The sequence below is a fragment of the Gymnogyps californianus genome, chromosome 13 (genome assembly GCF_018139145.2).
Source record: "Gymnogyps californianus isolate 813 chromosome 13, ASM1813914v2, whole genome shotgun sequence".
NCBI classification, from domain to species: Eukaryota; Metazoa; Chordata; class Aves; order Accipitriformes; family Cathartidae; genus Gymnogyps; species Gymnogyps californianus.
Genome location: NC_059483.1, coordinates 697,701 through 713,365, shown reverse-complemented (window position 1 = coordinate 713,365; position 15,665 = coordinate 697,701). Strand labels below are relative to the sequence as shown.

The following is a 15,665-nucleotide window of genomic DNA, read 5'->3' as shown; positions in this document are numbered from 1 at the left end:
GGGCCACGGCGACCGGCTCCTCCGCGCCGCCGCAGTTCGCTCCTAAGGCGGCGGTCTGGGCCGTGGCCCCCGGCCGGGCCGAGCCCCCCCCCGCCCTCGCTCGCTGCCGCCGCCGCCGCCGCCGCGGGGCCGGGGCGCCGCCTCCCGGCCGCACCGAGCAGCGGCGCCGCGGCCGGCGGGGACGCCCCCGGCGGGCAGCAGGGGGCGCTGTCGCCCTGCCGCCAGCGCGCAGCCGCGGGCGCGGCGCCCGGCCCGGAAGCGGAAGGGGCCGGGCGGCGGCGGCGCGGCGCCGGTTGAGCGGCGGGAGGACTCGGCGCTGTCCCTGCGCGGCGGTCGCCGTCCGCCGGCGTCCCTCGGCGGCGGGGCATGGCGGAAGCGGAGGCGGCCGGCGGCGCGGGGGAGGGCGCGGAGGCGGGTCGGGGTCCGGCCCCGGTCCCGGCCGAGGAGGGCGCGGAGCTCGCGGCCGTTATCGGCGCCACCGTGCCCACCGGGTTCGAGCTGACGGCGGCCGAGGAGGTGCAGGAGAAGCTGGGCTCGGCCTCCCGGATCAGCAGGGACCGGGGGAAGATCTACTTCGAGGTCCCGGCCCGGGGCCTGCCGCAGGTCCGCGCGGGCTGCCCGCTCCCGCTCCCCGGCCCGCCGGCGGGGCCGTGGCTGGCGCCGGGCCGGCAGGGGCGGCTGTGTCCGCCGCCGTGCCCCGGCCCGGCCCCGCCCGGCGGCCTCGCTGCCCGCGCAGCTACGGCTGTGACTAGCGTAGCGGTGGTTTTAATGGGAAGGACGGGATCGCAGCGCGTCCCGCGCGAATGCTTTGGCTGTAAAGGCTTTCGGCAGGAAAAACGCTCGGGAATTCTGCTTCGGCTGGCTTGGTTTCAGGAGCTGTATCCAGATTTATTTTGGTTTTGCGAGGGTAGACGAAGTCAAAGATGGGGAGCGTAAATCAGTGCAAAGCAGCCTGCCTTCTGGCTTTGCACGTAAACTGATAACCCCCGTAGAAACAAAAGAAGTGGAAAAACGCGGTCTCTTAAACCCAGATGTAAGACGACAAAATTCTGATTACGAGGAACGCAGTCCCCTAGACATACACGGTTAGTAACCTGCCACCGTGGTTTCTCGTTTCTTCTAGGTCCATCGTCTAAGGTCAGTGGATAATTTATTTGTTGTTGTTCAGGAGTTCAAAGACTATCAATTTAAAGAAAACAAGGTGAGTTATTCCTCATTTTTCAATCAGTTCTGGGTTTTGGAGGGTTTTTTTTTAATTTAAGACTAGTTTCAGAAAGTATTCTGTCTCATGAACAAGGTTTGGGTTTTTTATTTTATTTATGGTAGTATCCCAGTCCCTCTTGGCTGGCTTGTAAAATGGAAGTGCAGTCGTGTTGCCTAACGTAATTTCTTCAGTTAAATACGTTGCATAGGCAAAATCCAGGATGAGAGCCGATACCGTGCTTGTAGGTCACACTTAGACACAGGACAGTAAAGTATCACTTTGGCCATTTAATTTGGTGTTAGCTGTTTATTTGACATGATAAATGATGAAATACTATGGGTCCTGTGACTTTAAGTGCAGTTCAGTTTAGTTATGGCAAAAATGACACAAAAAGCTGTAAGCTTTGCTTAAATGTGTAGTGGGTTACGTGTTTAGGAAAATAATTTGAGAGACTTAAAAAAAGGATAGTTTTTAAAGGGATGGAATGACTTCAAAGCACAACTTTTTTTGTCTTTTATAGGAAGATGCTCTAAAGGATTTGGAAGATTTGGTTAAAGAACTGCCATGGACCGATCCGTTGAAAGTTTGGGAGCTGAACAACAGCTTAAAAAAGAAAAAGACAAAACGCAAAAAACATAATCTGCAGAGTACTGCAAGCAAAGAGAAGTTGAATGACGATGGAGAAGAGGAAGGAACAGATCAAAAAGACGCTAGTAAACAGGAGGACTGTGCCCAGAATGCTGCAGGTGTAGAACCTGCTAGCAGCCAGGATACAGAAAAGACACCAGGAGTGGCATCCCGAAATGGTGGGGGGGAGGAGGAGGAGGAGGATAATGAACAATCAGATGCTAAAGATGAATTGCAGGCGGGTTCTGGGGGTGAGACCAAGGCTGGTGACGGTAAGACAAGCGAAGGAGAGGCGAAGGTGTTGAAGTTCCGTGTTACCTGCAATAGAGCAGGAGACAAGCACAGTTTCACGTCAAACGAGGCTGCAAGAGACTTCGGTGGAGCTGTGCAGGAGCACTTCCAGTGGAAAGCTGACATGACTAACTTTGATGTAGAGGTATAGTGTTGTGCCTTGGAAATACATACATTTCTATTGTAAAAATTCTCAGTTCTTAATTCTGATGCTTAGAGATCTCCAAAATGCCTTCAAAGGATTACTCTGGAACCAAAAACTGGTAATGCTGAAATCATGGCCTCCTCAGAAGCATTCCTTTCACTGGCACGTTATGTGCATCCTCAGATCCCACCGCTTGCTAGTGCTTTGGCTATCCGTAGCAATAATCTTTTTTGTGGCCCAGTGTGGGCACCTCTCCGCTTCCTCGGGTCCCTCTTTCGCTCTGCAAACACTCTTGTCTTCTCCTCAGGTTAGCTGATGAACATCACTGCACCCAGCGCAGCTGAGCTGGTGCTCAAAAGCTTTCCGCTCTCCCTCAACCACAGCAAAAGCTCTGGTACCGAGTGTTACCTCCTCCTATAGCATTTGGTCTCGTTCATATTTAAATATAATGTAGGTGCCTTCTGCTTTACTTTTACCCTCGTTAAATCTTTCCTTAATCTATTGTTTTACATCGGTGTAAGTTAACAGAAGATATTCCATCTAGAAGCTGTAGTTTTACGGGTGAAGGGGACAAAAAGGGTTAACTTTAACTGTCCAGTGTTTTTTTCTTATCCTAGGGAAAGCAGAGATGTGGAAAGGACGACCAACAGACATGGTCCATCAATGGTGCGGGACCGCCATTTTTGAGGGGCAGAAAAACTTAAGTTTTTCTTGCAAGTCTGTTAAGGGCTGGCCCACTGTCCTGTAACAATATTTTCACCTTCCAGATTAATAATGGTGGAGGGGACCAGGAATATGATTTTAATTGCTGCTTTGCAAATGCTTCAGTGTGACTTGCAGGCCTTACCTGACTTCTCCCCCGTACTTATAAGACAAAACTTTTTTGAAAGTCAGCATAATGGTTATAGCACTTTTTGAAGTCTTGTGTAAAAGATTCTGTGTGAATGAGAAAATGTGTGAATGCTCTCCTGAATTTTGTCCATTGTTGCCGTTAAAATGGTGCTTTGCTTTTCTGCCAAGAATGCTCTTTTATATGTAGTTCCTGGTTTTTAAATTACCATCTAAGATTCTCATAAATATTTACCAGGCATACTATGGAAAACTTCTGTTACTCCTGAAATTTAGTTCACGTTTTTTCTTCAGGTTCTTCTGAATATTCACAATAATGAAGTAGTTGTGGGTATTGCATTAACTGAAGAGAGTCTTCACAGAAGAAATATTACACATTTTGGACCCACAACTCTTCGTTCAACTCTCGCTTATGGCATGCTTAGGTCAGTGCGATTGCATAGTATTATATTATTCTCAGTTAAAAGTAATTTTGTTTCAGAAATTAGATCCTTTATCCCCCCCACTGCTTCCTCAAAAGCCATTTCTCTTAATTCTTAAGAAAAAGGAAAAAAAAGGGGGAAAAAAAGCGCATAGTTGCTGAAACAGTGTGCTTTGTAATTAACAGTGGATGTTTTCCAGCTAAGTAAATGTTTGCTGTGTTAGCCAATTTTCAAAATACTGTATCACATTCTTGAAAGTATTTCACTATATTGCTGCTTATAAAATGCTATAACGAATGGAAAAAATAATCACATAGAAGTTTTTTTGTTAGAAGGGTAGAATCAGAGTGATTAAAATAGTTCAGTTTTCCTTCCTTACAGAAATTCACGTTTTTAAGACTTTTCTCACCGTATCTTTTTTCTGTTCTTCAGACTCTGTGATCCACAGCCAACGGATATCATAGTTGATCCCATGTGTGGTACAGGTGCAATACCAATAGAGGTGATTCTTCCTTTATTTTTTAACTTAATGAAACTTGAGAGTATCTGCAGTTGAATGATACGTGTAAGTTTTCTTGCTAATAACTGAATAGCGAACTCCACAAGTATCTCACCAACTTTTAAACAGATACACTTTTTGTAAATGACCTCATTTTCCTTCCCAAAGCTGTAGCAGTAAGAAACTAAATCCACAAGTATTTTGAGCTTTGAAGGTGCATAATACCTATAACAGGTATCTGTTACAGAATTTTAAAATCATTGACATCCACTTCCAGTTGCTTTGTTGTATTCTGTCATATTTGAGTAATTCTTATGTTTGTTTTGTTTTAAATTAAGCAGTATTGATGCTAACGTTGTTTATTATCAATATTTCCCCCCAGGGAGCTACAGAATGGCCTAGCTGCTACCATATTGCTGGTGATAACAACCCACAAGCTGTAAAGAGAGCAGCAAACAACATCTGTTCTTTACTAAAGAAAAATGAGAATAAGGAAAGGTGAGGAGAGTACAAGTGATTTTCTTTTCCTGTTGTATTGTATGTAAAGAAATCCATTTTGCATTGATGCATTTGACTATCTTGTTCGTATTTTCCCATTTATTCTTTTGCTAACATTATAGACCTCCTCAATTAAAAAATATTCTCAGTAAACCATGTCTGAGATAAATGTCTTTGCACTTGCAGCAGTACTTCCCTGGGCATACCCTTAGACATCATTCAGTGGGATATTTGCAATCTCCCTTTGCGGACTGGTTCTGTGGACATTATTGTGACAGACATGCCATTTGGAAAAAGGTGAGGTATCACTGGTAAAGTTACTGTGCTTAACTGCCGCTACTGCATGTGCTTCCTGTCCAGGGTTTGGGTTCTCTCTAGTTAGTTATTTAACTGGGCCTAATTAAGAAGTATTGATGTACTCTATATAAAAAATGCAGGATGAAATTGTGGTCCTGAATGAGCTCACCCATGTCTGAAAGGCCAACAACAGTTAACTATTTTTCAGTGATCACAAAGGGGATCTTAATTTACTTTGCAGGATAGGGTCAAAGAAGAAGAACTGGGATCTCTATCCAGCCTGCCTTATGGAGATGGGCCGGATCTGCACACCGGGGACAGGCAGGGCTGTGCTGCTTACGCAGGACAAGAAGTGTTTTGCCAAGGTATGTTCTGTGAGAGAAAGTCAAACCTATTTACACTTGAAAATATCTTGAGGAAAAAATTGTAAGCTGGCTTCATTACAGAAGATGATCTGTTTTTATAGCAATAATTAGTAACATTTAAACGCAGTTTTGGACCTGAAGAGTCATTTGACGTTGCCATCAGGTGTGATTTAGAATAATCAAAAACAATTTCTAAAGCAAATTTACTCTTATTATCTTATCTTGAAGCCGCCACCACTCTTTGGCTGTTTTTTCGGATTGTAGGCCTTGTCACGAATGGGACACATCTGGCGCAAAGGTCAGACTGTATGGGTGAACGTAGGCGGACTTCATGCTGCAGTGTATCTTCTGAAACGCACCTGGGAAAGAGCAGAAGAAAAAAGATCATTCTGGTAACCTGCGTGGAAGATAAGAGACACCTCCAGAATTTGTTGAATAGCAGTCTGGTAAAGCAGACACCTGGGAGCACAGGTCTGTCAATTCCTGAGGGGAAAAAAAAAACCAAACAACCTATGTAGAAATTGTGTAACACAAATATTAAACCAAGGATCAACTTGAGAGCTACCAGTTGTACTATGTGTTCTGAAACCTTGTTATTTAAATCACCTCTTTCCTCTCTGCCACCCAAACTGAAATTCAGTAGTGGAATTAGTAATGCTTTCCTTTGCCTGAGTCTTCTCTACCGTGTCCATTGTATTTTTCAGTTAAATGTTTATTTCCTCTGCTTATAGTAGAAAACATGTTGAGGCAGCTTTGGAGGTAACAGTTAATTTATTTCCCAAATCGTGTATGTGTCTTAAAATGACTAACAGGACTACTAAGACTGTCATCTTGAAGGGTTTAGAGGTAGTATCTCTAACGTAGGATTTTTCCAAATTGAAGTTTTCTAATTTATACTACTGCCCAAATGTAAACTAAGATGATAAACCAGTATCTGTTTTTTATGGTCTGATAAGCAAATGCCAATTAGTAAACAATAAGCTGATGCTGCTGGTTTTTTTTACCTGTTACCTCAACTTAGTGCTTATTATTAGTAAGTATCTAATCCACATTTTAATGTACCACTGCCGTGGGTGAGGGGGGTAACACACACGCAGCCTTAGCAAACTGTCTGTAGTTACTATTTGACAACAGAGATACTTTTAGCAATTATATTAAAAAGTTCATGTTTCAGTGTCTGCTGTAGACACATCAATGTGGCAATATGTTTAAATTTATTAGGTGATTTAATTGCTGTAGTTATGCCACAGTATTTACAAAAATATTACCTGTTGAATAACTTGAAGTTGCAAATATTTTTTTCTTCTGTGAATGTACTGCGATTTCTCAAGCCTCTTACTCTTTGCCTATCAGAGGCTGAAAACACTAGTTACCAGTTTGCCCTTTTCATTATTAAAGTGTATTCATGCTAAGTATGTGTAAGTGTTTAGAGGTGAATTAACAAGTATTAAAGTTTTAGAAGTTTTGCATAGGAGAGAAGTCTTAATTGTGTTCTTTTTCTGGTCCGTGTCCAGTAAAGGATAATGCAGCCCTTTATTTACAACACAGTTGTCTTTCTGGATAAAATAGTGCCATAGGAAACCGTAAGTTTGAAATCATTAAAGAATGCAGGAATGGGAAGATGTACAGTGATATATGTGTATCTCTGCTCTCTTGTAAATGTAAATGTACAATTTAAAGCAGTTTCTCTTAAAGATTGTACTTCTGCTTTTATGGAAGATTGGTGCCAGACACTGAGGAATAACAGCTTTTTTCAAGTCAGACAAGCAGCCTCATTGTTTATATGTGCTGTGTAATCCCACAATCCTGCACACAGTTCCTTACAGTATCAGTAAGTATCTGAAATACGTGCCCCTTCCACGATGTGAATTTACTGTTTTCCTCTCGTAGAAGGAAAGCTGGGGAAGGGCCAGCAAGCAAGCCTCCCCGACAGTTCTGACATGTGGAAAAAAAAATGTAACTGATAGATGATGGCTTCTCTTGTGCCATGCTCTACCAGTTTACATACTGGTCCCTCAAAGGCTGCTGGAGGGACAGCACAGAAATTACAAAAGTCTCGTTGCAGAACGTTAAGTATTCTAAAAGGAAAAGCTGGTAAGAAGTGTTGAGACATACAAGTAAAAGGCACTGTCTTCATACTTCCAGCGCTGTAACCTGCAACGACTGTGGAGAAAAATGTGCCGAAATTGCTGCTTTGAGGAGTGTCTGTTGTCACACACTTGAAAAAGCAAAACATCATCTGAGGAAGTTTACCCATCCTTCCAGAAAGGCTGAAGGCCTTTGGGGTATAGGAGACTTAAAGCCCTCGGTGCTTCAAGTCAGATATTTGTTAAAACGGTTTGGCAAAAAACTCCGGCCCTGGCTTTCCTCGCAGAATGCCTGGGATCGCGTCTGTGAAGGAAAGATCGGGCCTCATAAGGATTTTCTAGCTCTAACTGACGTGCTATAAGCACGTCTCCCTCTTCTCCAACGTGGAACAAAATTCCCCCGCTAAAAAACAGCATTAAGGAAGCAAATCAAGGCCCTTGAACGCCGCACCGGCAGCCCTGCAGCTGTGTAACCGACCTGCCGCGTTTCCCGCCACACCGGGGTTGGCTCCCCGCCGCGGCCGCCCGGCGACGCGCATGCGCGAGGGCGCGGGCCCGCGCCCTCGCGCATGCGCGTCGCCGGGCGGCCGCGGCGGGGAGCGCCATCGAAGGGATGTCGCCACCGGGACCGGGACCGGAGGGCGGTGGGCCGTGCCTGCGTTCCGCTAACACGCGCGAACTCTCCGAGGTCGTTTTCAACAACCGTAGCCCCCGTTCCGTCCTCCCGATCTGGGTGGATTTTGAGGGCAGGCCGCGTTACTACCCGGTTCTACAGCCTCGCACCGGGAGGATCATGCACAGTTACCGGGGTGGGTGCGGACACCTGGGCCGGGCTGGGGCGGGGAGGGGGGGGATCCGCGGCCTGCCTTCAGCCTGCGGGCACCGGTCGGGTGAGCTGGCGGTGGCGGCGGGCCTCCCCGTGGGTGCGGGGATGAAACGCCGGCCTTCGGGATCACGGCACGGTAGTCCCCGGAGAGGTTGTCCGGGAAGCAGAGGCCTACTTTCCGTGACCGGGGGTAGCAGCTCAGCTCGGTTCTGGAGGCGAGGAGAGAGCAACGGTTTCCTTTCCTCTCCGCCCCCCCCTCCTCGGTGACTTCCCCCGGTCGCTCAGGTGGTCAGGGCCGCGGCAGCGGTGGTCTCTAAACGGGGAGCTCGGCTGGAGAGCAGATCGGTTCCTTACGGTTGCCCCTCAAAACCGCTGGTTAAAAAGGGCGATAACTGCTGCATTTCCACCTTGTTCTCTCCCAGGTCACCTCTGGCTGTTCCGGGACGCGGGGACAAACGATGGACTCCTTGTCAACCAGCAGGAGCTGTTTATAGCGGCTCCCAACGTGAATAAAGCAGACATCACGCTGCCAGGTAAAACAGAACAGGACTGTGTATGCTGTGGAAACGGATGAATTTTGTACTTGATCTCTTTGGACTTCAGCATAAGGATCTAGTTAGAAATCAAGTACTTGAATCATAAAATGTGCCTCAAAAATAGGAAGAGATCGTGAGGGTTTCTAGATAGAGCTGTGTTGTTGTGTTGAACAGAGCTATTGACAGACCTCTCATTTTAAAGATGTCTCTGACAGGTTTCGTAGGGTGCCTCGCGACAGGAAACAGCAAGTTCTTTTCCTCTCTTTCTAGTGAGTCTAGCGTGTTGTGAATAACGCTGCTGTGTGTTACGTTCTGTATGCGCGTACTTGGAGCCATACTGTCTGTGTTAGAGGCAGCAGCTAATGAGAGCCCGTGTGATGAGGTCATGTGTGTGTGTGTTTGTTTTTAACCTCAGTGTTCACCCTGAAAGAGAGATGTCTCCAGGTTGTTCGCAGTCTGGTCAAACCGATGGACTACAGGAAACTGGACATTGTTCGATCGTTATATGAAGAGCTGGAAGATCATCCTGATATTAGGAAGGATCTTCAGCGGCTTTCTCTGGAGAGAAGTGAAACATTGAGGAATGGAATTCTGGAATAACATGATTACATGATTACACTCCCGACTCTTTAAGTAGCAAACCACTGAGTTTAAGCAGGGACGGTCACCGCGAAACATGCCAAGAACTAATGTCTGCATTTTGAGTTCTGAAACACAAACTCAGTTAAATTGTGGAAAACTTGCTGTGATGGTAAGTCAGATCCAAAAGACTAACCAGCACGTAGAAGTGCGCCAGGTTCCTGATGGTTCAGTTCTGTTCTTCGTTGCGCATGTTGCAAACCGATGACTCTAGAGGCCCTGCACGGGTGAAGCTCAGAGAAGTTTTATTTGGAACACTGCACAGGGGCGGAATATGTGTTTGTACTAGAAAGTAAATTACACCGAGGATTAATTTAATCCAGACTCTAATGATTGTAAGTGGCAGACCAACACCAGTTTTGCTTGAATAATTTTCTTTTGATGGAATTTCACTCTCATGCTTAGTCTAGATTTGCCTGTGAATTGCAAAGCGTGGGGCGTGTTTGTGTATGCGAGGGTTTCCATCACCACCTTATGAGGACCTGACCTGAAACGTTGTGTTGGTGGACAGATGACATGCCTAAATGCTTGGGTTTTTTCTGCCTTTTACATTTGCATTTATAAACCCATGTCATATCAACTCTGAGGCTGACACATTTTTACACAGATCATACCCGGAATGCCTTATTTGTCCTTCATGATTGAATGCCTAGTTGATCTCAAGGTGATCCAACCTAGCCAGCCATATAGACTGGATCCCAGTTTTGGGACACCTTTCTCCTCCGCAGCTGCTTCCCCAGCTGCCTATGCAGGCATACCAAGTAGCGTTCCTAGAAGGTAGATGCTCCAAGTCCTGCCTTTTCCATCACAGTGCAGTAGTTCAGGTCGTAGTGGGAGGCCTTTTTGGGGAGCATGGACCACTCAAGCTGCGTGTGTCTCCTAAGGAACAGACAGCAGACTGTATCAGCTCCTACGGGCCTGTTGCTAGATCCAGCTCACAGACAGATCCGTGCTTTATTACAGGCCAGACAAGCAGAGAAAATATTTCTTTACCTATATTCTGTTCCCCCCGTACCTCAGTTAGAATGTGTATTTGTGTGAATGTACACATGTAATTCAAAGCAGCATAGTTTTTGGCAGGTACATGAATTGTCCAGCAAGTAACAGATGTAGTGCCGTTCAATGTTAGAGGCAGATCGATAGGAGATTATAGCAGGTTATTTCTGTGGCATACGTTTCTTTCCAGTTTTACATTCTAAGAAACACAGCTGTGAAACTGAGAATATCAACGTATTCTGTAAGTATGAAATGTCTCCCCTTTTTGTAGACTTGTTTTTCTTACATATTTGAAGTGTATGAATTGATCTTTGTCATAAAAATGTAAGTCCATGCTAACTTTTTTACTCTAATTCTGTCAAATAACTTCACAGTGCTTGTGACTGTATGCTTGTATTCCTGCAATACTCCTGAAAGTTGTTCTAGTTGATCAGTAACAGATACTTTTACAGTATCAGCAACAGACTGAGTTTACAAACTGTTCAGCCCCCTGTTGCTGCAGGACTGCATTGTGGCTAACGCTGCACTGTTATCACAACTTCAGGCAGTGTCTGTGCGCAAACGTAGCTACATTACAATTTCTGCTTTTGCCACCTTTTGCAGATCTCTGTCAGAGAAAAGTGAGCCCGTGCAGGCCTCGGGAGCAGACATCGGGAAGTCACCCAGCTCCTAGGGAGCCCTTTGGTTAGAGGGTGCTGCACTGTGCTCCTGCAGGTGGGGCTCCTGCAGGTACCTGAGAGGAGTTTCTCTCCTGACATCCTTGTGATGCTGAGCGTTACGATTGACGTGGCAGTACTGCCCGCCAGTTGCAGAAAACTGGCCTGCTTGACTCGGTAGTTTTTCTTTTAATGTAGTAGGTATTAGGTTTAACAGATCTGTACATATCACGAACGTTCTGTATATTTCCGGTTTGTGTGGGATCTGTAATCTCTTGTGTTGCTTATTAGAATGATTTAAATCTATTCCATTAGTCTGTGACTTCTTCCAATATACAGCCAGTCGGTGATACCTCCTTAGTACAATGTTTATCACTGCTAATGGATCAGATTCCTTGGATTCCTGCGTGTTAGCAGACAGAAAAGCATGCTTACGTATCCGTGACTTGCCAAAAACAAACATGTGAAAACTACCTCACGATCTCATCGCCCATAGGAGTATCCTGTCTTTGCTTAACTTTTAGTAACATCTGCTGAATTCCAAGGCAACTTAAATCCTTAGCTAAAGAGCAGCTCCTGATGGGCAACAATTAGTTGTGGCTGCTTTGTGTTAATTTGCTGTGGTTCAGCCCATTTTCTAAGGGACATTTTCTTTCCACTCTTTCGAAGATTGACTTGAGGGTGGTTTGTTACCATGTAGAAATGAACCAAAGATCCATCAGTCCCTGGACAGCCTGACTGATGAGGCTACACCCAAAGCAGGGAGCGTTGGATTGTTCCTCAATGACTGTTCCATTTAAATTGCATAAAAATGCAGAAACAATTGTCAGGGTAGAGACCATCCTTCAACTATGTGCTGTCGTCTGCAGTCACATATCTACACAGTCTGTCTACCACCTTTCCCTCATCAATTTGCATTTTAAAATTGAAACTTACTTAATTCTTTGCAAGACTGTGTGCATTTACCCACGAATCTCAAGTAGAAGGTGGCATTTCCCTGAATCCTTGAGGTATGAGAGTCCTAGGACAGGAATTTTACAAACCCTGCTTCAGTTCTTTAGCTTTAGCATTTCATTTCAGCACAGATGCTGTCCTTGCACAGCTGGCCGGCTGCTCTCGATCCCCTCCTGAGGTGGCAAATGCCTCATTCACAGAACAGAGGCCAGACAGGGACTTTTGGATTCCACACCAGGCAGCTGTCTCTAAGTTAGGCACTGTAGCATCTGATTTTTAGTACCAAAGTACGTTATTTGGATCTAGCTTCGCAACTTTATACTATCATTTCATTCTGCCAACAGTAGCTGACTACTCTTTGCATGGCCACTAAAAGTGGGAAGTGCTTTATTTTTAGAATGATGATTGCCTCTTGCTTAATGTATAGCAAGAGGCAATCCATGCTTGAAATCTTATACTTTCCCTAGACAAGATAACAAAGGAAATTCTGCTTCCATTTTGCAGATGAAATGGAGTTTTCCAAAGTTATGCAAGAAGCCTGGGAGAGGAAGGGACTGAACACAAATATAAAGTCCGATGCAGAACCTTGTTCACGCAGCTGCCTCCCCTATTCCTCCCACAGCTATTTTCTTGCAATGTGGATACATTTTCTTGCGATATGAATTCTGTAACTACTTAGCTAATTTTAGCTCTCACATATCATCTAAGTGTTGATTTTCCTGTTGACAAATCATGAAATACCTTTTTTTTTTCCCCCATACATCAGGTTTAAAAACTTACCAACTTCCTCTCTAAGATGAGCAGCACTTAAAGACATCTCTCACAAATGGCTGACGAGGCTTTGTTTTTACAGACCGCTGTGTCACACCTGATGTTACATTTGATCCTCTTGACACAGTCTGACGGTACTGTTACAGGTCTTGCTGGTTCCGTCTTGTCTTTTTAACCAACATGGCAGTGATTGTGAGCATGTTAAATAACACTTCCATTTAGCTGGGCTAGTTGTAAGAGTCCAATTATCAAATGCTCACAAGACCCTACCATGGACTGGTTTAGTAATAACATCAGCCCAGCTGCATATCTTATTTTTTTTACTTAGAGGCGTTCTGGCATAAAAACAATTTGATTACATATTTTCTGTCACTGGAATGCAATAGCCCATAATATTTCTGGTATCATTTGGTTTTCATTCTTCAGCCAAACCCACGGCACAAGTATTTATTCGAATTGCAAGGCACTGACAGATGTAGGGAAGTAATTGACATAAAAGCCCCTTCAATTAGAATTGTTAAAGCAGGTGCATAAATGCTGTACTAGAAATTTTTGGTCAGTAAAGAACTCCTATTGATAAAATATGTTTTAAAAAAAATAAACAACAAACCCAGGTGTTATGGATAGGTAAAATTCTGGAGAAATGCTCAGCATATGCAAGAAAGTGTATTTCTTCTGTTCTGGAGTGCTCCTTTGGGTCAGAATAAAAGACTAGAGAAAACCCCAGCTGGCTCTAAGATAGGAACATTGGAAAATGGAGCCTCCTACTTGTTACTCAGCTAGATGAGTAATAAGTGAAAGTTGTCATTTACTTGTGACAACTACATTAAAAATTTGGGTAGTTTTCAGTCGGAGTCATAGCACTGTCTCATTTGACAGTCACGGGAGCAGCAGTAAGTTGAGCGAGAGAGGTCAGGACCAGACTGAAAGTTCCCGCTCCGCACAAGTGCTGAGTGGGGGGCGGTGGGAACGCGCTGCTGCAGGAAGTGGCTGGTCACAGCTGAAGGTGAAAAACAGAAATACCAGAGAAATAACCAATTATTCTGACATTCGTTTAGTGTCCGAGGCCTCAAGGAGAGCACGCAGCAGTACAGAGTCCTGCCTGATACCTCATTATTTGGAAGTGAAGGCTGAACAATGGGAATATATAGGATCATTCTAGTCTCTGTTTGAAAAAGTAAATTTCAGTTCCCTTGTAAAACCTTTTATTACAGATAATGTTTAGTGCGAAACTGAAGCCGTACGCAGAGTTAGATGCATTCTTTCCCCTCGTTTTCCCATGAGGCAAATAGTCCAAGAGGTTGCACAGGTTTTTTCCCAGTACCCAAGGGAAAGAAGTGTCCTTTCTTCCTGCTTTTATCCAATTCTTTGCAACACAAATTTTAGTCTCATCTTACGTGACTGTCAGAGATGCTCTGATCATCTTCCCATGACAGAGAATTTAGGTATGTGTCAGAGGGACAGTAAGCAGGGAAAAGGGAGGGGAAAAAAACCATAAATTTAACTATTATTGTTGAAATAGTGCTGCTGCTAAAACAGCTAGGTCCCAAGGCAATCTTTGAATTGTGACATTTTAAATAATAATATGCTTTGGATATTTTTGTTTAGGTTTTTTTCTGTCTTTTGACCTTGTAGCTACATTAATATCACATTTTTCAGCTTTTCCTTGCCACAGTGGGGGTAAGAAATTCATTGTTACTTTAATGGTACCTGACAGTTTCGTGATTTCTGAGGCAAGAAGTATAGAAAATGCCAAAGCGTGAAAGTTTGATACTGAAAACAAGAGTTAGCTGTACTGTAAAATATATGCAGATTATAAAGAAATAGTAAATTAAAAGCTCTCGAAACTTACAGTACTGTTTGCAATTAATACAAAAGACCTAGGGCTAAATATGAACAAAAAGAACAGAAAGAGGAATGGGTTACAAATATGTATTGCAAACTGTCCCATGATGGCAGAGGTACAGCCATAAGGCTCTCCAAGTAGATCATTTTGCCAGAAGTACTTGTAGTATGTGCACTGGCAAATTAATTAATTATACATTTTTATCAAAAGCAGGTTAAATACAAAAAAAGGGAAAAACTAAAAATTTAGAAAACAGGTTGACTTTAAGAACATATTTTAAACCTAATCCTTGACTAGCGAGACCTGGCCATCTGACCACTTTTGGTGGTTTTTACTTCTCGCTCCCTGCATCTGCTACCGTACTACATAGAATAAGTGAAATCCTGTATGCTGCAATGATTGTAAAATCCTGGCAACAGTCAGACTGGCAGCAGGATCACTGCTCAGTATTACCTGGCCGTGCTTTTTGCTGCCCTCTCTGTTGGCACGCGTTTCTTCCTTAGATCTTGTGCGATCTTTGAAAAACCTTCTCGATCCCCAGTTGTACAGCACCCAACACGGTGGGGAGCATGGCTGGTGTAGCTCTTAGGGGATCTACGTTTAAACACGCACACCCCATCTGTGCCCATATGGGTGAACAAACCACTAGCTGACTGCCCTGGCGATGTGGCCAACGTCTGGGCTGAGCAGGCAAGCCGGCTCTGCCGGGCGCTGCTCCTGACCTGCACACATCTGGCTTCGTAAGCAGCTGTTGCACAGCCTGTCGGCAATAGCAGCTGGGCGTAACATGCAGGAAAGCATCTTTCACCTCCGTCACGTGAAACTTGTAATTTGGCAACCAGGCTGGAGCAATAAGCACTCATGGAAAGGAAAATCTGATTTGCATTTGGGGCCGGGGCCTGACGTCAGCCGGAGCAGGAAGCAGCGGAGTGTGGTCTGACCCTGCCAAGAAACGCCTGCCTGTGTCACTCGGCTCTTCCCCCGGCAAAGAGCAAGTCGGCCCGGGCTGGGGACAGGCTGCCAAGGCCAGCCCCTTTGAGAAGAGGAAGCTTTTGGAGAAAATCAACCCTCCGCAGCACGCAGAGGAGGCAGAGACCGGTGAGCGTCACTGCCTGTAGCCGTAGTCCCTGCCCCAGGCGTGCACCATGCGTAGCCGC

At 45.0% G+C, this 15,665-nt stretch overlaps 2 protein-coding genes across 3 annotated transcripts; both read left to right on the top strand.

Moving 5' to 3' along the window:
* The first annotated feature begins 330 nt into the window (after window positions 1–330).
* THUMPD3 (THUMP domain containing 3) lies at window positions 331–6,668 on the top strand. Of its 2 annotated transcripts, XM_050904487.1 has the most exons (10): window positions 331–603; window positions 1,124–1,201; window positions 1,725–1,994; window positions 2,034–2,267; window positions 3,411–3,541; window positions 3,971–4,040; window positions 4,420–4,535; window positions 4,722–4,832; window positions 5,074–5,197; window positions 5,462–6,668. In XM_050904487.1, the coding sequence occupies exons 1-10, from the start codon at window positions 367–369 to the stop codon at window positions 5,591–5,593; spliced, it is 1,503 nt and encodes a 500-aa protein (XP_050760444.1). In that variant the 5' UTR covers window positions 331–366; the 3' UTR covers window positions 5,594–6,668. The 2 variants fall into 2 exon arrangements, with proteins under 2 accessions (XP_050760444.1, XP_050760443.1); XM_050904486.1 differs by having other exon boundaries at window positions 1,725–2,267.
* A 1,229-nt stretch (window positions 6,669–7,897) lies between these two features.
* On the top strand, window positions 7,898–11,243 carry VHL (von Hippel-Lindau tumor suppressor). The gene is made up of 3 exons (XM_050904488.1): window positions 7,898–8,093; window positions 8,533–8,643; window positions 9,062–11,243. Exons 1-3 carry the CDS (start codon window positions 7,898–7,900, stop codon window positions 9,244–9,246), a joined length of 492 nt encoding a protein of 163 aa, XP_050760445.1. The 3' UTR covers window positions 9,247–11,243.
* Window positions 11,244–15,665: the final 4,422 nt, after the last annotated feature.